The sequence below is a fragment of the Otolemur garnettii genome, unplaced genomic scaffold (genome assembly GCF_000181295.1).
Source record: "Otolemur garnettii isolate 467f Iridium unplaced genomic scaffold, OtoGar3 scaffold00144, whole genome shotgun sequence".
Lineage (NCBI taxonomy): Eukaryota > Metazoa > Chordata > Mammalia > Primates > Galagidae > Otolemur > Otolemur garnettii.
Window position 1 is genome coordinate 2,592,720 of NW_003852539.1, and position 26,769 is coordinate 2,619,488.

At 41.7% G+C, this 26,769-nt stretch overlaps 1 protein-coding gene and 1 pseudogene across 3 annotated transcripts in view; both read right to left on the bottom strand.

Moving 5' to 3' along the window:
• Positions 1-8,385: 8,385 nt before the first annotated feature.
• SMAP2 (small ArfGAP2) overlaps positions 8,386-26,769 on the bottom strand; it is a 60,473-nt gene continuing 42,089 nt past the window's right edge. The window contains exons 5-10 of one of the 2 annotated variants that reach the window (XM_003798975.3): positions 21,755-21,841; positions 20,685-20,766; positions 19,582-19,691; positions 18,100-18,265; positions 17,343-17,659; positions 8,386-9,767 (exon numbers count right to left, since the gene is read on the bottom strand). In XM_003798975.3, the coding sequence (XP_003799023.1) occupies positions 9,642-9,767; positions 17,343-17,659; positions 18,100-18,265; positions 19,582-19,691; positions 20,685-20,766; positions 21,755-21,841 (888 nt within the window). In that variant the 3' untranslated portion in view covers positions 8,386-9,641. The remainder of the gene's footprint in view (positions 9,768-17,342; positions 17,660-18,099; positions 18,266-19,581; positions 19,692-20,684; positions 20,767-21,754; positions 21,842-26,769) is intronic. The other variant, XM_023518652.1, reaches the window with a different exon arrangement.
• On the bottom strand, positions 14,623-15,740 carry LOC105887916 (annotated as a pseudogene). Its single transcript, XR_002775581.1, has one exon. The product of XR_002775581.1 is annotated as a probable ATP-dependent RNA helicase DDX47 pseudogene (transcript).

The following is a 26,769-nucleotide window of genomic DNA, read 5'->3' on the forward strand; positions in this document are numbered from 1 at the left end:
CCACAACGCCCGGCTATTTTTTTGGTTACAGCCGTCATTGTTGTTTTTCGTGGGCCTGGGCTGGATTCAAACCCGCCACCTTAGGTGTATGTGGCTGGTGCCTTAGCCACTTGAGCCACAGGTGCCGAGCCAATAATCCAGAATTTCACTGGAGTTCTTTTCCTACAAAGAACAACCTTCACTAATACGTGAGCATAAACAGAAAGTTACTGCTCTTCTCCTGTCCTCTCTGGAACAGTTTTCTAGGGTCTTGGGTCTCTTTGCAACTACCAGTTTCACTAGGGATGGGTACTCACAGCTGAAACCCCTTCTCCAACTGGGGAGACGATGGGGCAGAAGAAAGCCACATTCATCTTACTTTCCTTAAGCCTCTACAAAATTAGTAAACAAAACTAAACAGTTTTATGCTAATTTCTACATAAGAGTAACAGAAATTCAGAATTAAAATTGTAGCTACCTTAAACTGTCTTAAAGAGAAAGTACCCAATGTTGTGGGACTTCATAAGGGCTGGGGTCACAACCCTCATCCCTCACCCATTATGCACTGGCAGGGCTCCCTCGTCAGGATACCTGTCCTCTCCATCATTTAGTGAACTAGCTCACGTTGGGCAATAGAATGCAGGGCCTCATTTCTATCTTGATGACATTTATCTCTAAACCTGGAGAAATTTTGGCAATACAGATCAAGCTGAACTTTAGTGCTCTGCCATTTACCTAGGACCGTATCTTTAGTTAACCTCCAAAGATCTTGGTATCCATTCTGATTACCATAAATTACACTGGGGTCATTGTTACAACCTCCTACAGGAAACATAGCAACTCTGCTGAAAATAGGAAATATACTTTACCAACATTCTTGACCTATAGAGAATACCTATTAAATCATGGTTTAATGATCCTAGTGCTTTTGCAACAAAGTATGTCTCAAGACTTTGGTAAAGGGGGTGTTTTCAGGATCCTGTCAAGGGCAGGGTGAGAAAAGGGATGAGATACTTGATAATTCATTCCAGAATTCCTCTTGGATGTCTATCTCCACATTATACAAAGGAATTTTTGATAGCTTTTAGGATAGGCCAATGTTATGTTCAGTTTTGTCTATTAAAACTATGTACAGCTGCTGAGTCCAAAATCTGTGTTAGGTGCATTCACATCAAATAAATGCCATCAGGTCTTAAATTATATCTCTCTCTCTTCTTGACTGAGCACTCTAAATATTTCATAAGAATTCTCCTGTTTTTTCCGATGACTGTGTAAGCTTTCTGCTCTGCATGCTGTTTCCTTTCTGGTGTGACATGATGTACCTAAAATAAACTATGAGACATTCTTTCTTTGTGTGCAATTAAAATGGCTTTATTCCACCTGGGTGCAGATGGGGTGAGATTTCCAACTGGGAAGCAATCCACACCACTATGAGACATTTTTGACCAAAATATTTAACCTGACTCTGATTATGTTTCTAGATCTAACTTCTAGTTTCTATGAAGACAAAAACAACACAGAACTTTCTACCAAATAACTGGGTTGAGCCCTTCAAAAAGTCAATGTCATGAGAAAATTAAAAGGTTGAGATACTGTTCCAGACTAAGAGAAACCAGAAAAGGCCAGGCATGGTGGCTCACACCTGTAATCCCAGAACTCTGGGGAAGCTGAGGCAGGTGGATTGCCTGAGCTCAGGAGTCCAAGAGCAGCCTGAGTAAGAGCAAGACCCCATCTCTACTGAAAATAGAAAAACTAGTGGGCATTGTGGCTAGGTCCCAGGAAGCTGAGGCAAGAGGACTCCTTGAGCCCAAGAGTTTGAGGTTGCTGTGAGCTCTGATGCCATGGCACTCTATGGAAGGCAACAGAGTGAGACTCTGCTTCATAAATAAATAAATAATGAAACCAAATAGACATACTAATCAAATTCAATGCGTAAAGCTAAATTGGATGTTGGTTGAAAAACAAAAGCAACAATAGGCATTCTTGGGATAACTGGGAAAAAATTAAAATGGACTGATTTTAGGCGATATAAAATTATTGCTAATTTTGATAGGCAAGTTAATGGTATTGTGGTTTTAGAAGAATATCATTCTTAGGTGGTCCCTGCTCAAGTATTTAAGGGCATAACATATTTTCTTTATTTCTTTTCTTTTCTTTTCTTTTTTTTTTTTTTTTTGAGATAAAGTCTCACTTTGTCACCCTTGGTAGAATACCATGGCATCATAGCTCACAGCAACCTGAAACTCTTTGGTTCAAGCGATTCTCTTGCCTCAGCTTCCCAAGTAGCTGGGACTATAGGCACCTGCCTTAACCCCCAGCTATTTTTAGAGACCGAGTCTTTCTCTGGCTCAGACTGGTGTCAAACTCCTGAGCTCAAGCAATCCATTCACCTCAGCCTTCCAGAGGGCTAGGATTACAGGTGTGAGCCACCATGCCTGGACATAACATACTTTCATAAAAATGTGGCTGGCTGTGGTGGCTCTTAGCCCTAATTCTATAACTCTGAGAGGTCGAGGGGAGAGGATTACTTGAGCTCAGGAATTCAAAAACATCCTAATTCATGGTATAATCAATGGATGATTAATAAGAGGCTAAAATCTTTTTCTTGCCCAGATATAGTAGGTGTGTACCATTCAATCAACCAGTTAACAATCAGTTTATGAGTGTTTTTTTGGTGTGTGTGTGCTCAGCCATTGATATTACAGTTACTGAGATTACATAGATGTATTTAAAAAACCAAAGGTGGGCGGGAAGAACCAAAAAACTCTAGAGTCATAGACAATTGAAGATCTAACTTCACTACCTATTAAATATTTTATTTACTACTCTTAGCTGAAAATTAGAGGTGGGGGCTAATGGTTCAATCTATCTGTCAAGAGGATTGTTGCCTATGAGAATGCTTGGCAAATATCTGAAAATCATTTGTTGTAATCCTTTTAAAATATAGGAATTGGCTGAGCACAGTTGCTCACACCTGCAATTATAGCACTCTGGGAGGCCAAGACAGGTGGATTGCTCTCAGCTCACAAGTTCAAGACCAGCCTGAGCAAGAGCAAGACCCCGTCTTAAAATATAGCCTGGTATTGTGGCAGGCAGCTGTTAGTCCCAGCTACTTGGGAGGCTGAGACAAGAGAATCGCTTAAGCCCAAGAGTTTGAGGTTTATATGAGCTGTGACACCACAGCACTCTACTGAGGGTGACATAGTGAGACTCTGTCTCAAAAAATTATAAAATAAATATAGGAATTGAGGTGATACATTAATTAGGAAGACAGTATCAAGTGTATGGTGAATTTTATCATCAAGTGCAAAATTGGTGATATAAACCATTTCTGGAAATATTCACCCACCCATCCCCACACACACACACAAAAACCTGAGTGAGGGCAAGACCTTGTCTCTACAAAAAGCAGTCTAGGCCTGGTGGCTATTTGGGAGGCTGAGGCAGGAGAATCACTTCAGCTCAGGAATTTAAGGTTGCAGTGAGCTAGGATGACATCACTGCACTCTAGCTGGGGCAACAGAGTAAGACTATCAAAAAAACAAAACAAAAAAAGATAAAATGCATTCACCGTTGAGTTTGTAAGATTCCTTTGTGTGGTTGCATACAACTACAGTAGTCTGATAATTCCCACTGCTGTATTCTATTGTATGAGTATATTAATTTATCCAATTTTATAATGTAGACAGATTGTTTCCAGTTTGGTGATATGAATGCTGCTTCCATGAACATTGCTGTGCATGTCTCCATGCTCAAGTACATGTATTTCTTTCTTTTTTTTGAGACAGAGTCTCGCTTTACCACCCTCGGTAGAGTGCTGTGACATCACAGCTCACAGCAACCCCCAACGCCTGGGCTTAGGTGATTCTCTTGCCTCAGCCTCCCGAGTAGCTGGGACTACAGGCTCCCGTCACAACACCCGGCTATTTTTTTTGTTGCAGTTTGGCTGGGGCCAAGTTTGAACCCGCCATCCTCAGTTTATAGGGCCAGTGCCCTACCCACTTAGCCACAGGTGCTGCCCAAGTACATGTATTTCTATTTGGTATATATCCAGGAGTACTGTCATTGGTTTGTAAGTATGTTTATCTAGCAAACTTAGTAGCTAATACTAAACTATTCCCCAAAGTTAGTTGTATCAATTTACACTCCTACCAGTTCCCATTGTTCCACATTCTTCCTAACACTTAGAATTACCTTTTTTCATTTTAGCCATTCTAGTAGGTGTTTGTTAATATCTTATTGCAGTTTTGTTTTGGGGTGGTTTTTTGTTTTTTTTTTTTTTTTTTTTTTTTTTTGCCTTTTTGGCCAGGGCTGGGGTTGGGTTTGAACCCACCACCTCTGGTATATGGGGCCGGTGCCCTACTCCTTTGAGTCACAGGCATCGCCCCTTATTGCAGTTTTTATTCCTATTCCCCCAACTACTACTGAAAGTGAACATATCTTCATGTACAGAGGATGCCAAAAAATGTACACACATCTTAAGAAACGAAACAGTTTTATTAAAATTTTAATACTCAATATATAGCAATAACAAAAGATGAATGCGTCACTTTTGACTTCTGCAATTATAAGAGGTGCTCAAAGTGGTACCATCAGCTCCAGACACTTCTGATTATGGCAAACTACTGCATGAACAACGTTGAACAGTGTCCACTTGAATCACTGCACATGCTGTTTCGAATTCTTCCCCAAGTACTGCCAGTGTAGCTAGTTTTCTATAGTATACCACATCCTTTAAGGGTCCCCATACTCACGCCTCCATTGTCGTACTTCCACAATGTTCTCAAATTTCAAATACCACTTCTTGTGCTGCTTGAAGGACAATCATGATTCTACCATTTTCTTTGACTATTCTGCCTGTTGCATGATGCTGGCATTCATTTGATTAAGGCCATCTTTTGAGTCAATGTTATACTATTCATTGCTACTGTAACACATTCAACTTCGAAAAGTAATACATAGATAATATCACTTAAAATGTGGCTACGTTTATTTATTTATTTATTTATTTATTGGCACGCTCTGTATTTGCTAGTCATTTTTGAGTTTCCCCTTAAAGTCCCTATTCAGGATTTCATTGTCTATTTTTCTATTAATCCATGGTTTCTTATTTTGCCAGAGTTCTTCACGAGAACTCTTCTGTACTCTCCATGTTCTTGTATATTCTGGATACAATGTCTTTATCTAAATTGTTCAAATATCTCCTCTTACCCACAGGCAAGCCTTTTTACCCTCTTAATGGAAACTTGCGACAAACAGAACAGTCCTTAATTTTAACCTAATCGTCAATCTTTCTGATTTATGCTTTTTAACTCCTATCTTCTCCTTTACAGAGTTATGAACCCATATTATCTTTTAGGAGCTTTATTGTTTTTTTTTCTTTTTTTTTCTCTTTTAGGAGCTTTATTATTTTGAATTTCACATTTAGATCTACAACCTATATAGAATGCATTTTTTTGTTATGGCATAAGGTAGGGCATCAACTAACTTCCTTCCTTCCTCCCTTCCCTGCCTTTTTCTTTCTCTCCTTCTTTTTCTTTCCTTTTTTCCCCTCTCTTTTCTTCCTTCCTTCTTCCCTTCCCTCCCTCCTTCCCTTCCTTCTCTTTCTTCTTTTTCTTTCTCCTTTCTTTCCTTTCCTTTCCTTAATTCCCTTCCTCCCCTCCTTCTTCTCTTCTGTCCTTTATTTATTTATGAGTGTATGACTCTGTTGCTTGGGCTAGAGTGCAGTGGCTCACTGCAACCTCCAACTCCTAGGCTCAAGTTATCTTCCCACCTCAGCCTCCTGAGCAGCTGAGAGTATAGGTGTGTGCCACCATGTCTGGCTAATTAAAACATTTTCTTTTTTTTTTTTGAGGGCTGGGTGAGGTGGCTCATGCCTGTAATCCTAGCACTCTAGGAGGCCGATGCAAGTGGATTGCTTGAGCTTAGGAGTTCGACACCAGACTGAGCAAGAGCAAGACCCGCATCCTAAAAATAGCCAGGCTTGTGGTGGGTGCCTATAGTCCCAGATACTTCTGAGGCTGAGGCAAGAGAATCACTTAAGCCCAAGAGTTTGAGGTTGCTGCGAGCCATGATGCCATGGCACTCTACTGAGGGTGATAAAGTGAGACACTGCCTCAAAACATAAATAAATAAATAAAACATTTTTTTGGTAGAGACATGGGTCTTGCTATATTACTTAGGCTGGTCTCAAACTTTTGGCCTTAGGTGATCCTCATGCCTTGGTCTCCCCAAGTGCTGGGATTACAGGTGTCAGTCACTGTGCCCCAGCCAGAAGTTTCCAAATGCTGAATTCAATTGTCTTTTTATCAATCCTTTTCTCACTTGATTTCCCTACTGATTTAACATTTCTGATTACCTCTCCATCTAGATGTCCTAATTCCTGGGTTCCTTCACACTCTACTTTCCTCGGGTTTATTTGGTTTGCATAACTCTCTGGTTATCATTTCTCATCTCCACTCCACTGCCTCTCTTGATTGGGCCTCTCTTCCTTAACTCCTATTAAAAATGAATATTTTCCCCCAAATTCTGTCCCAGCCCACAGCTCTTATTTTGCAAATCTGCGCTATGTGATCCCATCCACTCCTGTGGCATCAACCTCCCCCTCGATGGTCTAACTCCCAAATTAATTTCTCCAGCCTGACCTCTTCCTTGACCGTAGACTCTTAAATTCAATTTCTAGCTGGCCTACCAAAGCTGGATATATCATAGGCAACCCAAATTCAACATGACTAAAACCAAACTCCTAGTTATCTACTTCTCCCCTCCCAGAGTGAGAAGCCAATTTCTCCTCTTTTTGTAAATTCTTTCACATAATGTAGAACCATGGGAAATTTGACTCTTTCCTCTTGCTCCAACCTACATCTTACCCAATACTGAGATCTCCAAACTCAACCTCCTAAAGAAATTTTCTGCTCTCCTTAAATAGAATTCTGTGGTCATTAGGTATTCCAGAAAAATAGATTCCATGGTAAATGTACTGGCAAATGCTAGAAAACTATGAAGAAAGTCCTTACCATAGAACATTTCAGAGCCATTACTATGCCAGTGGTTTTCAAGCTTCCTAATGCTGCAGTGTGTTTTCATTGTTAACAAAGATTCGTGACCCACAGGTTGAGAACTGCTGTTCTAGACACACATGAGGTGATGTCTTTGCCAAGCTTATTTTAGCATCTCTGTGGAGCGCCTTTTGGCATCTCACATGCCTTGTCATCAGTTCAGGCACCGCTCTAAGCCATTCCATTCTCCCCCCTCTGGTTCCCTAGGTATGGTCTTTTTTTTTTTTTTTTTGGAGACAGAGTCTCACCATGTTGCCCTTGGTAGAGTGCCGTGCCATCGCAGCTCACAGCAACCTCAAACTCCTAGGCTCAAGCGAGTCCCTTGCCTCAACCTCCTCCTGACTGCCCAATCCAAATAGCTTCCATGCCCTCCCCCCCATCTGGTCTTATTACTGTCTGAATTAAATCAGTTTGTTTACTTATTTATTGTCCATCTCTCCTACCACACTATCCCATGAGATTGGGGGTGGGAGTTACTCATTGCTTTATCTCCAGAGCATAAGACTATGTTTGGCACATTCTCAACATTAAATATTAATATTTGTTGAACAAATTAATGTCCAACAGAGGTGTGGCACATAATACTCATGAGTATCTGAGCACTAAGGCTTACTACTGTGCTAAACACACTAACGGAATTGCCTCTTATCACCCTAAGTATTACCCTTAGCTCTACTTTCCACTGAGACACAGGTGTTTAGTAGCTTGCTCGGGTCCCAAAGTAAGAAGAAACATGAATACAGGCAGCCTGATCCAAAGCTATGTTAGCCACTGTGCTATCCTGGAGGAGAAAATGAACCAAGGACTATTTGCCTTTTGTATTTCACACCATTTTCAGAATGTTCTGTCTCTAACTCCTGACACTGGCTCAGAGACCCAGCTCCTATTTCTTGTTCTGAAGGGTCAGAGAGAGTAGAATTATCTTTCCAGTTAAAGCTACTCCTGCCTTGATGGAATTTAACTATTTACTTGTCGTGGTATAGGAGAAGGACAAGGGGCTGGAAATCCAGACTCCTGGAGCTGACTGCTGGCTCTGCCAAGGGTTCTCCAGCAGAGCCCTGGCCACCTGCTTCCTTTCCATCACTCTCAGCTACTCCAGCTGAGCACGGTTCTGATGTTCTGTGACTCTGGCAGGTGCAGATCTTCACAGTTCCCCTCAGTTCACAACTCTGGACACCACGGAGAGGTGCCCCCTTTCTGACCGCTAGAGGCTGACCCTGGCCCCTGGGTATGAAAAGTATAGACTTTTCTAAAATACAAGAAGCAAAGTAACTTGCCCCTGGAAAACAGAAAACTGGGATGTAACTCACCCTCCTTCAAGAGTGACACACAGTGACAGCCAAGCAAACACCTTCCCTGCAATATTTATTAAGGAATTTACACATACACAGGAGAAAGGCAACCAGGAATTGTGGTTCCCACACATGAAATCTTTTAAGCAAAGTCTTCTTGTTTGAATTTTCAAGTGAGGTGAACAATGACTGAGAGGAAAGCAGTCTGGGCCCTGCGCCTCCCACACTCGGGAAGGTGGGATACAGGGCACCCTGGATACACAGGCATGAAGAGTGATTGGCAGATTGGGAGAAGGGAGAGGAGGAAGAGAGCTATGGACGAGACGGCAATTTTTTTAAACTACAAGAAAAACTGGCAACAGTTTTAGGCTCTTGATAAATTAACTCCTCTCTGTTGTAAACCTAAAACTAAAAAGAAAAAAAAAAACACTCAGAGCAGATGGGGAGGGGTGGGAGGCAAAATCCACACGTTCGCACACACACACACATACACACACATGAACAGTATACATGTTAAGCTGTGTGTTCCCACTGCGGGGTTGGTCCTCTAGCCATGGAGCCAGATCTCATGGAAGGCAGTGAGGAGGTGGGGGAGGGATGCATGTTTGTGTGTGAACTTCATGAAGTCTTTGGTGCTAACAAAGGCTGACGGAAGCAGCAACTCCGGAACCCCCAGATCCAGAAAGCAACTCAGGGCAAACAGATTAATATTTCTGCTCTTCCACATAAGAGGGGGCTTGCCTCACCGCAGGGGTAGGGCCAACCTGATCCAAAAGCCAAGGAGTTATTTGATTCAGTACTTTCTTCAATCCTATGAAATCATGAGCCACACGTTCCCTCCCTCCTCAAATGTGAACACTTAGAGATAGCTTATTAACACGTATAGAAGGACCTCTAAACTTTACCCTCTTTGCCTATATGCATCATCTGCAGACCTTTCCCAGAGTCTGAAAGGAGATTTAACCTTGAAGGAAGGTTCTCAACGGTATGCACGTTTCTCCTGCAGTTTAAGTGCCTTCTGCCAACAATTTCTAAGGTGCTGGTGCCAGGAGAGGACTAGGGGCTGAGAGCCTGGGAGAGAATCGGGATGGCGAGGGAGGCATGTACAACGTAAAGCAACAGAGAGGTCTTCGCGTGGGAAGTGGCTGGGCTGGGCAGGATGCCAAATCCCAAGTGACTTATTGAGCAATTTCTAAACCAAACGGAGAAAAGTCAGAAAAGAGGAGGGGTGGTGATGGAAGAAGTTGGGGAAAGGAGAGAAAGAGGGAGAGCGAGGGCTGAGGAGAGTGACAGCCATTTGGGTGTTTTGCTTTTATTTCCACATCTGAGGACTGAGAGTCTGATTTGCTGCCTGTCCATTTCCGCCGCTCATTGACTGTCCATAGTTGATCATGCCGTTGGCTCCATAGAAATTCATCCCAGCCATCTGCTGGGTCATCTGAAAGGGAGAGAGGAGACTTTCAGACCTGGCTGTGGGCAATCAGCCAATTAGTGCAAAAGGCAGGGTAGGAGTCCTTCTGTCTGCAGAGACAGGGAGAATGAGACAAAGGGAAACTTTGTTATGTGTGGTACACTCTGGACCTTGGCAGTCAAGATCGTTTCTAGACCGTGTACATGAAAGACTTGTCAGGAGTGTGGTGCTGAAAGAGACTAATGCTCAGGGAGGAGAAGACGACATCTGGATCTGGTCAACAGGAAAGCAGCAAGAGATGCTCTCTTTTTCCTTTCCAGTCCCTCATCCTAAGTAGAAAGGCCTGTTGTTAACTTGCCCAGCCAACCCTGAGAGCTGAAGGAAAAGTCCTCACTTGATACTCCTGCTGCATTTCCAGTGGACAGCTAACACTGTCAGTGTCAGGGAAAACGCCTGTGCACACTCACTTGTTTGCAGAGGACAACAATAAAAAGGAACTTAGCTGTTTCAAAATGAAAAAAACAAAACAAAACAATAACAAACCAACATGTTTTCAGTGTATGAGAAGGAAAAGAGCTGGGAGAAATGTATCAGAGGAATAGGCCTGGAAGGTGGAGGGGAAGGGGAATGGCAGGCCCTCTCCACCAATTAGATTGAAAGACTGGCCTCTGAGCAAACAGAAGAAAGTTTATCAAAGAAAAATGCCTTGAATTTCCTGAGCTTAGCTTATTTTCTAAGTTCTTTTTTTCCTTTTTTTTAGGAGAAACTCTATTTTCTTCTATCAACTTTTTAAGAAAATTTCCAACTTACAAGTTGAAAATTACAATGAAACCCATACACCTCTTTCTTAAATTCACCAACTGTTAGCATATTACCATATTTTCAAGTATGTAAAACATTAAAAAACTTTTTGATGAGCATGGAAAGTTGCAGATAATGACATTTCATCCCTTAATAAGTCAGAAGGCATCTCACAAGAATAAACACTTAACCACAATACAATTTACACACTTAAGAAATCTAACAATACAACATTCTATTAATACACGGAATTTCATTTTTATATCTCTTGAATCACCGTTAGCCTAGAATAGTTCTTTTTTTTTTTTTGGTAGAGATAGAGTCTCACTTTGTCGCCTTCAGTAGAGTGCTGTGGCATCACACAGCTCACAGCAACCTCCAACTCTTGGGCTTAGGTGATTCTCTTGCCCCAGCCTCCTGAGTAGCTGGGACTACAGTGCCCGCCACAATGCCCGGCTATTTTTTTGTTGCAATTTGGCTGGGGCCAAGTTTGAACCCACCACCCTCAGTATATGGGGCTGGTGCCCTACCCACTGAGCCATAGGTGCTGCCCTGACACTGACATTTTTAAGAATCCAGACCAGTTATTTTATAGACTGTCTCTCAATCTGGATTTATCTTATGTTTTCTAATGACTGGATCCAAGTTTAATATTTCTGGCAAGAATTCTATGTAGATGATATTATACTTAACTTGTCTCCTTCATAATTTTATGGCCACTTGGCTAAAGTAGCAGCCATATTTTTTTCATTGTAATTAATAAGTAAGCTGAGGACTACCTTCTTTGAGAATGAGTGAATATGTTATTCTTTCTACAATTATTAGCTGTCATTCTTCTGTACAAAAGGCTTTCTCTCCCTCCATTCCATACCCTTTTTAAAAAATATTGCTATGAACTTAATGGATTTTTTTTTTCATTCAAAGTGCTATAACCTTCAGGGGCAGTGGTTCATGCATGTAATCCCAGCACATGGGAGGCCGAGGGGAGTAGATTGCCTGAGCCAAAGTGATACCTCAACACTCAAAATAGTCGGGCGTTGTGGCAGGCACCTGTAGTCCCAGCTACTTGGGAGGCTGAGGCAAGAGAATTGCTTAAGCCCAGGAGTTTGAGGTTGTTGTGAGCTATGACGCCACGGTACTCTACCAAGAGTGACAAAATGAGACTCTGTCTCAAAAATAAATAAATAAATAAACATTTGCAAAGTAATATACTCCACATTAAAAAAAAGTGCTATAACCCACTACTATCATTATTCTTTTTTTTTAGAGACAGAGTCTCACTTCGTCGCCCTCAGTAGAGTGCCACAGCATCACAGCTCACAGCAACCTCCAGCTCTTGCGCTTAGGCGATTCTCTTGACAGCCTCCGAGTAGCTAGGACTACAGGCACCCGCTACAATGCCTGGCTATTTTTTGTTGCAGTTTGGCTGGGGCTGGGTTTGAACCTGCCACCCTTGGTAAATGGGGCCAGCACCCTACCCACTGAGCCACAGGCGCCACCCCATTATTCTTTTCGATCTTCAAATCATCCCACATTTGGCCAGTGAGAACCTCTAGAAGATGGCTCATGTGTCCCTTTGACATCTTCCCTTTGGTTTTTATAGAACTTTCTTACACAAATAAAAACGAAAGACTGAAAATAGGTGCATTAAAACCCTAACTATGAATGCTAGAAAAATAACAAAATAAGCCAAAAGAAAACAGATGGGAGGAAATAGTGAAGATAAACCAGAAATTGACATAGCCAACAGAAAAATGTAGAGTAAATCAAAACCCTGGTTCTTTGAAAGAATTAACAAGACTGCTTGGCATAACTGTAGATAAATTTTAAAACCTTGATGAAATGGATAATCTAGGTAAATTCAGAAAATTATTAAATAATTACTATTAAAGAAAACAATAGGGCCACACAGTTTCACATGGAAATTCTACAAAATCTTCAAAGATCAATACTATATAACTTATTCCAGACCACAAGGAAAACCACAAAGATACTTTTATGAAGCATCACACTGCTGCTACCCCAGTAAGATAGTATGCGCGCGCATGTTCACAGTACACAAACACCACCCCTTTGGTATCCCTTTCTCTCTCTTCATTTTCATATCAAATCACTGTTTTAGGTACACTCCTTTGTACCTAGTTGAAAACTAGGTATTGTTTTGCCAGTCACTTTGAACATCATTTTGTTTTGAAAGAAGAGTTGCCTGATATGACTAATAAATACAGTGTCAGTTGCATCATATTTCTATTGTGTTTATAACATTTGCTGCACTTTGTAGCCTATGCTAAAAAATTCTTTGTGTATATATAAAGTTTCATACTTTTGTTCTAGTGATTACCGCTATGTAAAACTTTTAAGTAGCTCGGTGGTTATGGCGCCAGCCACATACACTTAGGCTGGCGGGTTTGAACCTGTCCCAGGCCTGCTAAACAACAAAGACAACTGCAACCAAAAATAGCCAGGCACTGTGGCAGGTGCCTGTAGTCCCAGCTACCTGGGAGGCTGAGGCAAGAAAATCACTTGAGCCCAAGAGTTTGAAGTTGCTGTGAGCTGTGATGCCACAGCACTCTACCAAGGGCAACACAGTGAGACTCTGTCTCAAAATAAATTAATAAAAATAAAAAAATAAAACTTTTAAGCATCCTTTTTCCTTACTCAAGCTTCCATGATTTGATTGGTCAGCTTATTAGACTCTTTTGTACTTATTTCCTGTGCAACTACCAATTACTTATTCTACTTTCCCCTTTTTTCTCCCTCCTCCTGTTACTTTTAGTTGTATTTCTGTTTGTCAGAACACAATGCATATTCTGCCATCCTTGTTACCCACCTTTGTTTTAGTCTTAGATTCTCAACTAAACATTTGATGCTCACCATCAGTACTTTTGCCAAAAATGACCCAAGTCATCTCGTATACAAATGAAGTTTTATCTTCTGTTGAAGACCTCACGAAAGGCTTGGAAGTATGATAGTCCTTGAGTTCCTGCATATTTAGGATTTTTTTTGAAGTGTCAGTATCTGAAAGAAAGCTGGGCTATAAAATAATTGTCTTACATGTACTTGAGTGTCCTGAAAATATTACCCCCATTTTTTTCTTCTATGCTGTTAAGAGGTCCGATGTTGACCTGGTGTTCCTTTTTTTTTATTTGTAAGTGATAGATTTTTGTGGGTAGGAGGTATAAAGAAGGCTGGAGTCCTGAGGATCTTTTTTTTTTTTTTTTTTCTGGTTACTTAAAGTCTCAAGTTTTACTGGGATATGTTTTAGAGTTGACTGTTCTGGATCAATTTTCCCACACACATAGTGGGCTCTTTCATTCTTTCTTTTTTTTTTTTTTTTTTGAGACAGAGCCTCAAGCTGTCGCCCTAGGTAGAGTGCCACGGCATCACACCTCACAGCAACCTCCAACTCCTGGGCTCAAGTGATTCTCCTGCCTCCACCTCCCAAGTAGCTGGGACTACAGGCACCCACCACAATGCCCGGCTATTTTTTGGTTGCAGCCATCATTGTTGTTTGGTGGGCCTGGGATGGATTTGAACCTGCCTGCTCAGGTCTATGTGGCTGGCGCCTTAGCCGCTTGAGCCACAGGCACTTAGCCAGTGGGCTCTTTCAATACTATATCCAAGTTCCTTATTTCTAGAAAGTTTTTCTTGTATTACAGTTTTAAATATATTAATTTTGTTCCATATTTTGTTTTACTTCTTTGAGCATTCCAAATATCTACGTCAGGTTTTCTTTGCCTATCTTCTACATTACTTTCACTCTTGTTTTTACTCCTCTGTGTGTGTGTATGGATGGGTATTTTTTTTTTTATGAGACAGAGTCTCACTATGTCGCCCTCAGTAGAGTGCTGTGGCATCACAGCTCACAGCAACCTCAAACTCTTGGGCTCAAGCAATTCTCTTGCCTCAGCCTCCCAAGTAGCTGGGACTACAGGTGCCCGCCACAATGCCTGGCTATTCTTTGTTGTTGTTGTAGTTGTCATTGTTGTTTAACAGGCCTGGACTGGGTTGGAACCCGCCAGCCCCAGTGTATGTGGCTGGCATCCCAACCACTAACCTACAGGCACCAAGTCTCCTTTGTATATTTAGTTTTCATTCTGTTGGCTATTTTGTGCCTTTCCTCAATGTCAAATATGTTTTCAAGTGAATCTACTCTCCTTTGGATAACTTATAATTCAGTCTTTATTTCTTTTTTTTTTTTATAGTATTTAAATTTATTGTTTCAAGTTCGGTCTAGTGAGGCATAAGCTGGGATGGCTTAAGTATCTCAGATGTCCACGCTTCTTTCCTTTACAATTACAGGTCATGGGCTTCATCAACCTAGCCCTAGAATATAGACCAAGTAAGTATCCTTGAATTTAGAAGGAATAAAAAGATAGTATTACTGTAATTTCTCAACTGTCTGGTATTTAGAGGAAACAGCACATTTCACAGGATTCTTCAGAGCTGCTCGTTGAAGCTTTTGCACCTTCTTGGTCATGGTAGCAGAGAAGAGAAATGTTTTCCGATCTCGGGGAATCACTTTGAGGATCTTGTCAACCTCTGTCTCGAAATCCATGTTCAATATTCGGTCAGCTTCATCCATGACCAAGTATTTGAGAGCTCTTAAGTTGAAGCCTTTTGTATTTTCCAGATGGTCAATTAGTTGCCCCGGGGTTGCTATTACTACATGTGGTTTTTTTGCCAGGGCCAGAGATTGAGACGTTGAATCAATTCCACCCACAATCACAGCACACTGCACTCCAATAGAGGATCCCAGGGCTTCAAACTGCTCTGAGATCTGAAAAGCCAGCTCCCAAATGGGAGTGAGAACTAGGGCAAATAAACACTGGGCTGTCTCCAGCAGCGCATTCAGAATGGGCAAAGCAAAAGCCCCTGTTTTTTCAGAGCCAGTTTCTGCCAGCCCAATGATATCACGACTTTGTAAAGCTAACGGAATAGCTTCAATCTGGATCTTGGTGGGCTTTGCCCATCCCAACGGGTCACAGGCTTCACACAATACATCTGTTACACCCAAGTCTTTAAATGTTTTAATTTCCTCCTCCTCCGCTGCCGGCTAGGGAGCTTCATGCTCCTCAGGGGCAGCCATCTTGTCCCTCAGTCTTTATTTCTAAGATAATTTTTTTTTTCTCCGAGACAGAGTCTCACTCAGTACCCAGGCTAGTGCCATGGCATGAGCCTAGCTCACAGCAATCTCAAACTCCTGGGTTCAAATGATCCTCCTGCCTCAGCCTCCTAGGTAGCTGGAACTACAAGCATCCACCATAACACCCAGATAATTTTTCTATTTTAGTAGGACAGGGTCTCACTCTTGCTCAGGCTGGTCTCAAACTTCTGAGTTCAAAGGATCCTCTCATTTTGGCCTCCCAGAGTGCTAGGATTATAGGCATGAGCCATTGTGCCAGGCCTGTTTCTAAGATTATTTTGTCTTTTTCTTTCTTTTCAGTAGACGTCCATTTCTCAACATCCAGTTTTTTTTAACCATTTTGGTTCTAAGTTTTTGAATTTCTGATTTATACTAATCTGCAAATATCTGCTTAAGGACATTTAATTAAGGTTGGTGGATTACATAACAATTTTCTTCTGCTTCACGACTGTTTTGGAAGAGAATTTGTAATTACCTGAAATGTTTTTATTTTCATTTTCTATTTTCTTCTTACAGTGTTTTGTAAGTATGGCCATGATGTGCCATACTGTTATTTTGGTAGTGTCTTGTTTTTCCAAATCAGCAATAAGAGACAGGTGTGAGGGTCTGGGGAGACTTGCTAAATTTCTTAGTTCAAGAGCACCATCTTCTGAGTAAAATGATTATTTTAGAGGAAGGAGGATATTGTATATTCTGTTCTCATGATTCTTGTTTCCGCTTCTCATTTCTTTCTTTCCTTTCACCACCAGGTTTCCAAAGATTACTTCCTTCTTTTTCTTTTTTTTTTTTTTTTAGACAGAGTCTCAAACTGTTGCCCTGGGTAGGGTGTCACGGTGTCATAGCTCACAGCAGCCTCCAACCCTTAGGCTCAAGCGATCCTCTTGTCTCAGTTTTTCTATCTTAGTAGAAACGGGGTCTCGCTTTTTTTGCACAGGCTGGTCTTGAACTTGTGAGCTCAAGGTATCCACCCGCCTGAGCCTCCCAAAGTGCTAGGATTACAGGCATGAGCCACCATGCCTGGTGTCAGATTATCTCCTTCTTCTAAGTCATGCCCATCTTCCCCAGAAGCAATGCTTTTCCAAGGCTACCACCTATACTCCTGCATAGTTCAAGTCCCTTATTTTAGATCCTCCAAGTAACTGGAATTCTAACCTACCAGGTCTTACACCTGCTCTCAGTACATCTCTGATCAGGACAGGTCTCTCTCCTCTGGGTAGGTAGGAGGGGCTGTCACCCCTTGCTCTTCTTCTTTTTACAGAGATGCCTGTTTGATGCTGGCTCTGCTGGACTGGGGTGTTTATATGCCCACTGCCATGTCATTTGAAGCCTTTAGTAAGTATTCTATCCACTAGATGTGGTCAGAATATTTTCACTCTCATTTGTATATGTTTTGTGTTACTTTTGTTTTTGAGAATGTGTGGAAAGATTCAGATTCAAGCAGTTGCTTTTATTCTATAGGAACACAGAACTCCTCAGAAAGTCTGACTTTAGATAGACCTTTTGTGGGGGGTAAAAAAACAAAAGCAAACTTAAGAATGTCTCTGGCATTATCTCATCTACTTGGAAAGGATTCAAAGGATAAGAGAGAGACATAAACTGAGACAACCTTGAGGAAGGCTCAAAATTCTCGTCCCATGTAAAATGGGGTTGCTTACCTGAGTAAGGTTCCACTGTAGCTGCTGAGCTGGCTGAACCCCATACATAGTCTGGGGCATGGCTGTCATCCCTGCCATGTAGCCGGCCTGTGGGGTGGTCATCATTCCATTCGGGACACCCATCATTGACGCCTGAATGCCACCCATGTAGCCTGCAGGCATGGCCATGGGGGCAACCATCCCAGAGGCTCCTGGTTGAGCTACCATGCCTACTGGAGGGGGCATCATGCTCCCCATTATGCTGTTCGGCGGTGTAACCCCAGGGAAGCCGTGGTAGGCTGTGGGATATGCCATCTGAGCAGGAGCCATGAACATTGCTGCCAAGAGAACATACATACAAGTGTGTTAAAGAGGAAAGAACAAAGGCAGCCCAAATTCTCACTCCTGGATACTCCTTTCCAGCTAGAATTTGTCAGGACTACTGAACTCAGTATGCTCTTTTACACAGTAAAGTAGTTAGGGTCTCTGCAAGATTTCTCTTTAAGGGTCAATCCAGACCTAAGTCAGGCACCATACAGGAGTATGGCTTTGAGTTGCATTAAAATCTATCTGCTAATATTTTGTAGCCTCACAAGAAATGTTAGAGAGCTGAAGTGGAAAAGGAAAAAAACAATAGAAGGAAATGTCATGTTCAGGCTTATTTGGCATATGATGTCCTAGCCCCCAAAGCAACTGTCCCCTGTCAGAACAAACAGCTCCTGAATGAAAGCCCTCATGCCTTTACTGGGCACATCAGCATCACGACCATGAAATCTACCTTGAGTAGGCATCTGAGGTGTCTGGGATCCATAGAGTGAAAGGATGGAGTCTTTAGAGAGCTGCTTCTTGCCTATTTCTTCTGATTTGTTCCCCGGCTCTGGAAACAGGTTCAGGTTTTCAGGAACAGAGCCGGCACTCCCTGCAGTTGGCATAGAACCTACAACCTTAGGGCAAAGAGGGCATGGGGAGAATCGGAATGGTTTTCATGAGGGTGAGGGTCTCTTTGAGAATTTCCCTCACCTCTCTGCTGCTTCTTGCATTTGTAATAAGAATTTATGGCTCAAGTTAACTTTTTCATCATATAAATATCTAAAAACACTTGATAGTTAAGCTCTGGTATAAGGGATATAGCAGACAGAACTGAATTTCAATCCCAGTTGTATAACCAGAGGCTAGTCACGTAACTTTTCTGAACTAATGTTTTCTCACCTGTAAAATATCCACTATATGGATTTGGGGGGTGAAGATTTGAACTTATTGTTGTTGTTATTATTATTATTGAGACAGAATTTCACTTTGTCACCCTCAGTGGAGTGCTGTGGCATCACAGTTCATAGCAACCTCAAACTCTTGGGCTTAAGCAATCCTCTTGCCTCAGCCGCTTAGGTAATTAGGACTATAGGCACCCTCTGTAATGCCTGGCTAGTTTTTCTATTTTTAGTTGAGACACGGTCTCGCTCTTGCTCAGGCTGGTCTTAAACTCCCAAGCTTAGGCAATCCACCCGCCTCGGCCTCCCAGAGTGCTAGGATTACAGTTGTGAGCCACCACGCCCAGGCCTAAGATTTGAAATTATTAATGAAATATACAAAATGATATTAAAAAAACACCTAGCACTATTCCTAGGATACAGCAGGTACTTCACAAATGGTAGCCTTTAAAAGTTTCAAGTCTTTCATATCTGATTCTCTGGCAGTAACGCAGGCTGAGGTGTTAGCCTGAAGTGTCAGCCTTCACATTATCAGACATCTTAGATAGAGGCCAATTCAAAGGGTCTACCTTCTCCAGGCAAGAGACAAAACAGTCTGAACAATAACCTTACAATATGACAGAAATGATACAATGTTAAGGCAAGAATCAAGAAAACTGGCTCGGTGCCTGTGGCTCAAGTGGCTAAGGTGCCAGCAATATACACCTAAGGTGGCAGGTTCAAATCCAGCCTGGGCCTGCCGAACAATGACGGCTGCAACCAAAAAATAACCAGGTGTTGTGGCGGGTGCCTGTGGTCCCAGCTACTTGGGAGGCTGAGGCAGGAGACTCACTTGAGCCCAAGAGTTGGAGGTTGCTGTGAGCTGTGATGCCACAGCATCTACCTAGGGGGACAGCTTGAAGCTCTGTCTCAAAAAAATAAAAAAAAGAATCAAGAAAACTAAAATCCAAATGCACCAAGGGGGCATGACTTGGTTCTATGATCAAGTTATTAAAATCACCCTTTCTAGAATGCTCTTTAATCCTGAGGAACCTATAATCTTTAAGACTTACCTTTCTGGAAACTGAAGAAGAAGGTGATGGAACAGAGGCCAAAAGATCTAAATCCTTCTCTAGGTTATTGCTGGTCTTACTATTTGCAATGGAGCAGGCCACAGGAGCATCTAGAAAGAGATCAAAGCTAAAATGTAGCAGAGCTCATTAAGCCCAAACCTTCCTTCTATTCTAGACAAAAAGCAGACAGAGAAGGCCCATAAGCTCCATTGTGGACCTAAAAATCTAGAGTTCTGGAACCATCTAGCTTAGGTGGGGCTTTTCAGAAGAGGTCTCACTCCACATTCCCAAGAGCACTTTGAGGAAGCCCAGCTGTCAGGCACAGGCTGCAGAAACTCAGGCCTGACGGGTTCATTGGCACTACAGCTGGTTATCTGAAGGGCAAGGTGTACAGGATTCATTTGCAGAGAGTATGAAAGGTACAGAAATTGGAAGCCTAAACAGGCAATAATCTCAATCAGCAGAAGTGGACTGAAGCAAAGTATAATAATCCGTGTTGGGAAAAGTAGGAAACAGGCTTGCTTTCTCAAAAGGCAGAGATGCTAATTCAGGATTTCAAAGGTTTGGAGGAATATGACCAGGAGGTAACAAGCCATCTCAGAAACAGGCTGCACTTGACAAATGAAAGCGATGGGGCAGGGAGTGGAGGGAAATGGCATGAGGCTCGAGGTGCTGTTTAGCAAAACTGCTAACATTTATTAAGTGCTCAGTATGAGCCAGGCATGGTCTGAGAGCTTTAAAGGCATCACTTCATTTAATCTTCTCAACAATACCTTTTAAGTGTCCTATCCTCACTATGTAGATTAGGAAAGTAAGGTTCATAGGTTAAGGAAACAACCCAAAATCACACAAACAGTCAGCGGCACAGTTGGGACTCTAGCTCCAAAGGCCATGTTCTTAACCACTACACTGGACTGTCACTCTGAAAAATGTCACAGTAAACACTTCTTTAAAGCAATGCTCAGATGTAGAACATAACAGGAAGAAGGTGAGAGAACAATCTCAGTGGTGAAGACACAAACTGGAGAATCCTATCTTCCCAGGGTCACTGACAATTCATCACAATTTATAAGAATACAGGAGCTGAAAAGTCTAACTCTTACCAAGGCCCAACAAATCCATGACAGGTGCTGAGGATTTCGGGGAGCTTTTCCGAGGTAGCTGTGGATCTTCTTTTTTCTGTGGCTAAGTGAAAATATGTCATAGAAAGAAATAAGCAGGTGTTTTTGAACTCTCTTCCCGCTCTCCACTGTAAAGCCACAGGTATTCTTTGGTATGGCTGCTGTTATTCAAAAAGAGTTACTGAAGAAACAAAACTTGGGAAGTATCAGGGGAAAGAGTCAAGTCAAGAGGCATGAGTGCATAAACCAAAGTAGCATCTGTGCTTGTCTGGCATTCTGAAGAGATGAACCTTTCTGAAACCAAGACAGCCACAGATCAGGGGATCCAACAGAAATAGCAGTTTTTGGTACTAAGAAAAGCCAAGAATTTAAAGGTAAGTGTCTGATGGTACAAGAGCCAAGAGCCAACAAATCTCCCAGTGGTTAGATCACCTTTTAACACCAAAAGGGAGATCAGTTTAAAGATTACCTAATTCTGCCAACATCACTACTGACTGTGTCCACAATGTGATTCAGAATGATGATAAAAGACTCTTCCTTAATAATAGTAAATAGAATCCTTTTGCTCAAGATTTCTTATATGAGAGTTTCTACTACTACAGCCACAATATGTCCTATGGAAAAAGAAAGGTGTTTACTTCATATGTCAAAGCAAGAATAAAAGAAAGGATCATTTAAAGTGCTCTAGACTGTTCTTAACTGAAGAAAATGAGATTCAGAAGGTCTGACAAGAGAAGGACTAATGTGGAGGTAGCATCTGCTCAGAAGGTGCCAGGCAGCAGGCAGCCTTGGCCTTCTGCTTGGAACATGCCTCTTGCTTAGCTGGACAGATGCATTTCCCAAGCTCTCATCTGGCCCCAGAGAGAAGTGTAATAGAGCAGATTAGGCAACAACAGATAATGGGAGAGAAGCAGAAATGGCAGCAGGCGATGGGATCCAGATGTGCAAACCTTTTATCCAAGGTGCAATGGTGCAGTATGGTATCAATGCCACTCCTCCCCTCCACACATATAAACACACCCAAGGCCACTCACAAATATTTTCCCACTTACCATTTTCACTTTCTCAAAAACAACAGGCTCCAGTTTTTTCTCTTGAACTGGTTCACTCCCTCTTTTCCACTTGTCATCTTTTTCTTTCTATAATAATTTAATAAACAAAACAGAACAAAGGATCCATGGTAACTAATAGTTTGATAAATTATAATTCATACATCCAAAGAAGATATCCCAAATCCCCATGGATTCTGAAGCAGGTGTCTGACAAACTAGGGGAGTGGTTTGGTGCGGGACTGAGAGTTGGCCTCTTCCATGTTAGGCTAAATGCTGTCTGAGGCATCCTCCAAACACCTGCGCTCCTGGCTTAACCTACTCATGGCTCTTAAAATTTGTAGTCTAGGGGATCTACACAGGCTAAAACTTGTACCAGTTTGCTGCCCATTTTTGCCCCAAATTTAACTTGCTCATGTATTGAGAGGTCCCCTCTCATCTCTTGGTATACTATTGATTAGTTCATGTTCATCCATGTTCAACTATGTCCTTTGTGATTTAATAAATTTAATCACAAGTCCTCTTAATATTGATCTTGTTCATTCGTTCATTCATTCATTCATTTATTGGAAACAAGAGTCTTGCTCTGTTGCCCCAGCTAGAGTGCAATGTTGTCACTGTAGCTCACTACAACCTCAAACTCCTGGTTCAAGCAATGTTCCTGCCTCAGCTTCTCAAATAGCTGAGACTACAGGCATGTACTATCACACCCAGCTGATTTTTCTACCTTTTGTGGAGATGGGGTCTTGCTCAGCCTCATCTGGAACTCCTGAGCTCAGTGATCCTGCCAACTCGGCTTCCCATAGTGCGAGGATTACAGACATCAGTCACTACACCCAGCCTCATCTCCTTTTATTTATTTATTTTTTTTAGAGACAGTCTCACTTTGTTGCCCTTGGTAAAGTGCCATGCTGTCACAGCTCACAGCGACCTCCACTTCTTGGTCTTAGGCAATTCTCTTACGTCAGCCTCCCAAGTAGATGGGACTACCGGCGCCTGCCATAATGCTCGGCTATTTTTTTTGTTGTTGCAGTTGGGCCAGGCTGAGTTTGAACCAGCCACCCTCAGTATATGGGGCCAGCACCCAACTCACTGAGCCACAGGCACCGCTCCTCATCTCCCTTTTAAAAAATAAGAAAATAAACCTTAATTTCAAGTTTAAAAACCATAAGGACAGAAATTAAGTTTAACATTAAATAAACAGCTAAATGTAAAATAAAGGCCATGTGCAGTGGCTCACACCTGTAATCCTAGCACTCTGAGAGGCCAAGGTGGGTGGATTGCTTGACCTCAGGAGTTCAGGATCAGCTGAGCAAGAGCGAGACCCCCATCTCTAAAAAACGAAAAACCCCAAAACTAGCTAGGTATTGTGGCAGGCACCTGTAGTCCCAGCTACTTGGGAGGTTGAGGCAAGAGAATTGTTTGCACCTAAGAGTTTGAAGTTGCTGTGAGCTACGACACCAGGGCAGTCTACCAAGGGTGACAAAGTGAAACCCTGTCTCAAAAGAAAAAAAGAAAAGGAAGAATATTCTTTAATTGACAAACCCAGTTTCTTTTCATTTGATATTAAATGCCTTTGCTTAGCGAATATTAATCCTTGGCATTAAAAATCATCACAAGAATTTTTTTCTGTTTAATTTTTTAATAATTATAATATTCTAAAGCTTTCCACAGAAGGGCATTATAGTTCTTCAATTTATTATAAACATATCTTCTAAAACAAAAAGTCACCCCTCCCCCAAAAAAGTCAGCACCATACCATAAACCACAATAAAGAACATGTTACTTAAATAAACAGGGAATCATATTTCAATCCAATAGATTTTTTTCTCTCCATATCTATGCACAATGGTGATATTTTATGGGTTAATTTCTAAACAAATTTTTAAAAACTGATGAAAGCTATGATTTACTCAGGAATACTATTTTCATATAACATACAGTTATTTAACAGTAGGTACAAGTTTGCCAAGCTTCGATGGCAAAATGCTAAGTTCTAAGTTTAGTATTGTCCAGCTAGTTGGATTCTCCCTGCCCTGCAGACTTTGGCAGCACACGCTGTTGAGAGACCACCTTGTTCTCTTTTCATTATCAAATCCACTGCAGTAGAACATTCATGTCCGTAAGATGCAAGGCCTTGCATAAAGCCTCCTACAAATCCACTGGATATCATGATGTTCTGTTTGATAAATTCTCTGGCTTCTTCAATTATATAGTTGATTTCAGGTGCTGCTTTATTAGCTCATTTCTTAATCTGTCCTTTTGCTTTGTTTACATCTTTTCAACTCTTTTCCAGTCAATCTACACATAGCCACTGTGACTGGCAATCTGAAGGAGAAGAAAGCCACCACCTAATGCAGTTGCTGCAAGCTTTCCAACCTTCTGGAACAAAAGTCTTGCACACCTGTGTCTTTTTTCTATTAAACCTGTTTTGTGTGTCACCTATCCTGTAAGAGTATCAGCCTACATTTGGGGGATGAATTGTCTCCTTAAGAGAGCTCACATTCCCTTCAGTATTCCAGATCCATGCCGTGCCAAAAAAAAAAAAAAAAAAAATCACAAGTTTTTTTTTTTTTTAAATTTAAACACATTAAATAAAAACTTCTGAAATACCTTTTTGGTAAACAGGAGGTATTTCCTTCCTAAGTGAAAACATCCAGTGAGTAAAACAGGCTTGCTTTCATGGGAAAGTACACTTCACTTCATTATTACGAACACCTAAGAGGAGAGATGCTGTTTCAACGTATAACAGTTGTGTATAAACAGCAGCCCTCCCCTCCTCCTCCATCTTCTCAATTACCTCAGATACCCTCTTCTGACCTCATCTGATCGCACATCTCCAGGAACACTGAACAGAGTTAGGCAGACAGACCGCAGTGTTCTACAAATAAAAAGGAACGTGTGTTTCTGGGTTTGGGTTCTAAACCCTCTTTGATGGTGCCGTCCAGGCTGTAGCTGCACACTAGGTTCCTTCTTGGAACAGTGATGATAACTGACAGCTTTCTTTTCTGGATAACTGTGAGTAAAAGTCCTTCACACTAAGTTGAGAAGGAATTATTTTTACCCAACTACATGTATTACTTTGCATTTACTTGCCAGTGTTGAAATTCGCCTATCAGACAATGCCCCTTACACAGAGGTACAAAAAAAATTCAAGCTGAAAATGATTCCAATTAGCTTAACTTGAGTTACCTGGAAAGGCTTAGGACTCTGTGAAACCTCAGTGATTTTACTATTATGTCACTGATTAAAATAAATAGCTAGAATAGATGATAGGAGAATCCCATATTCTATATTTCTGTGGCTAGAGAAAAAAGTCAATTAATCCTAAGAGAAGTTACTACAGAATCTTGTCAAAGGCTATTTAAAAGTATAAACAGTCATACTTATTGGTTCTCTGCTAGTTGTCATTAGTCAGGGATATCTTCTTCTTCCAGAAACCATGATGTATTTCCTCTCGTATGTTGTACTAGTTTTCCCACACTATTTCATATAAGTACTGTGTGCTAACCGATTGCACCCTAGAGCTCCAATCAAATTCCAAACATGCCAAGGATGAAATGTGTATGTGGTAACTGGTAGTCAATATCCCTCTGAAACTCTTCTGAGAATAAGGGTCTCCATGGCAATCAGCCTACCAACACACTGGTTATCAGTAGATAATGCCAAAAAATATACATTGGTCAAACTAAAGAAAACACTGATAATTTACACCTAGTTTTGTTGATTTCATTTATAGAAAAAAGTGTGTGTAGATATAGCAATAGATAGATATATCTATAGTACATGTACACACATGCTATTCTATTTGATCTAGTATTCTCAACATGTTTGGCACTGGAACCACTAACATCTTCTAAATAGAGATGAATGGCCAGGCAAGATCGCTCACACCTGTAATCCTAGCACTCTGGGAGGCTGAGAGGCAGGTGGATTGCTTGAGCTCATGAGTTCAAGACCAGACTGAGTAAGAGAGAGACCCCCATCTCTACTAAAAATAGAAAAACTGAGGCAAGAAGATCACTTGAGCCCAAGAGTTGGAGGTTGCTATGAGCTATGACACCACGGAACTCTACCCAGGGTGACAGCTTGAGACTCTGTCTCCAAAAAATAAATAAAGAACTAAATAAATAGAGATGAAGGCAGAATTCATTGATGTTTTGTTTTTCCCACTTCTTTTTTTTTTTTTTCTTTTTGCAGATAGAGTCTCACTTATTCCTCCTAGGTAGAGTGCCGTGGCATCATAGCTCACAGCAACTTCAAACTCTTGGGCTCAAGTGATTCTCATGCCTCAACCTCCCAAATAGCTGGGACTACAGATGCCCCCCACCCCCACAATACCCGGCTATTTTTAGAGACTGGAGTCTCTCTCTGGCTCAGGCTGGTCTCCACCTATGAGCTCAGGCAATCCACCCACTTCAGCCTCTCAGAGTACTAGGATTACAGGTGTGAGCCACAGTGCCCCCTGTACCTGGCCATTCTGCCCACTTCTAAGGCAGAATTTTGTTCCATGATGTTATATCATGGTCTTGATTTAATAACTGGCTTTTTCTATTTGCATTTTTTTTTTTCTGAGACACAGTCTCACTAAGTCTCAGTTGAGTGTTGTGGTGTCACAGCTCACAGCAACCTCAAACTCTTGGGCTTAAGCAATTGCCTAAGCCTCCCAAGAGGTGGGACTACAGGTGCCCACCACAATACCTGGCTATTTTTGTTTGTTGTTTGTTGTTTGCTGTTGTTGTTGTCATTGTTGTTTAGCTAGGCCAAGCCAGGTTTGAACCTGCCAGCCTAGCATATATGGCTGGCAGCCTTCCCACTGAGCTAAGGGCACTTTGCATTTTTTAATGATGATTTTGGCATATTGTGGTAGCAGTTCTTCAAATTCTCCCCTGGCTTGATTAACAAGCAAATTACTTCTTAAGAACAAAACCTGAGGCTCAACCGGCTAAGGCGCCAGCCACGTACACCTAAGGTGGCGGGTTCGAATCCCCAGCCCGGACCCGCCAAACAACAATGAC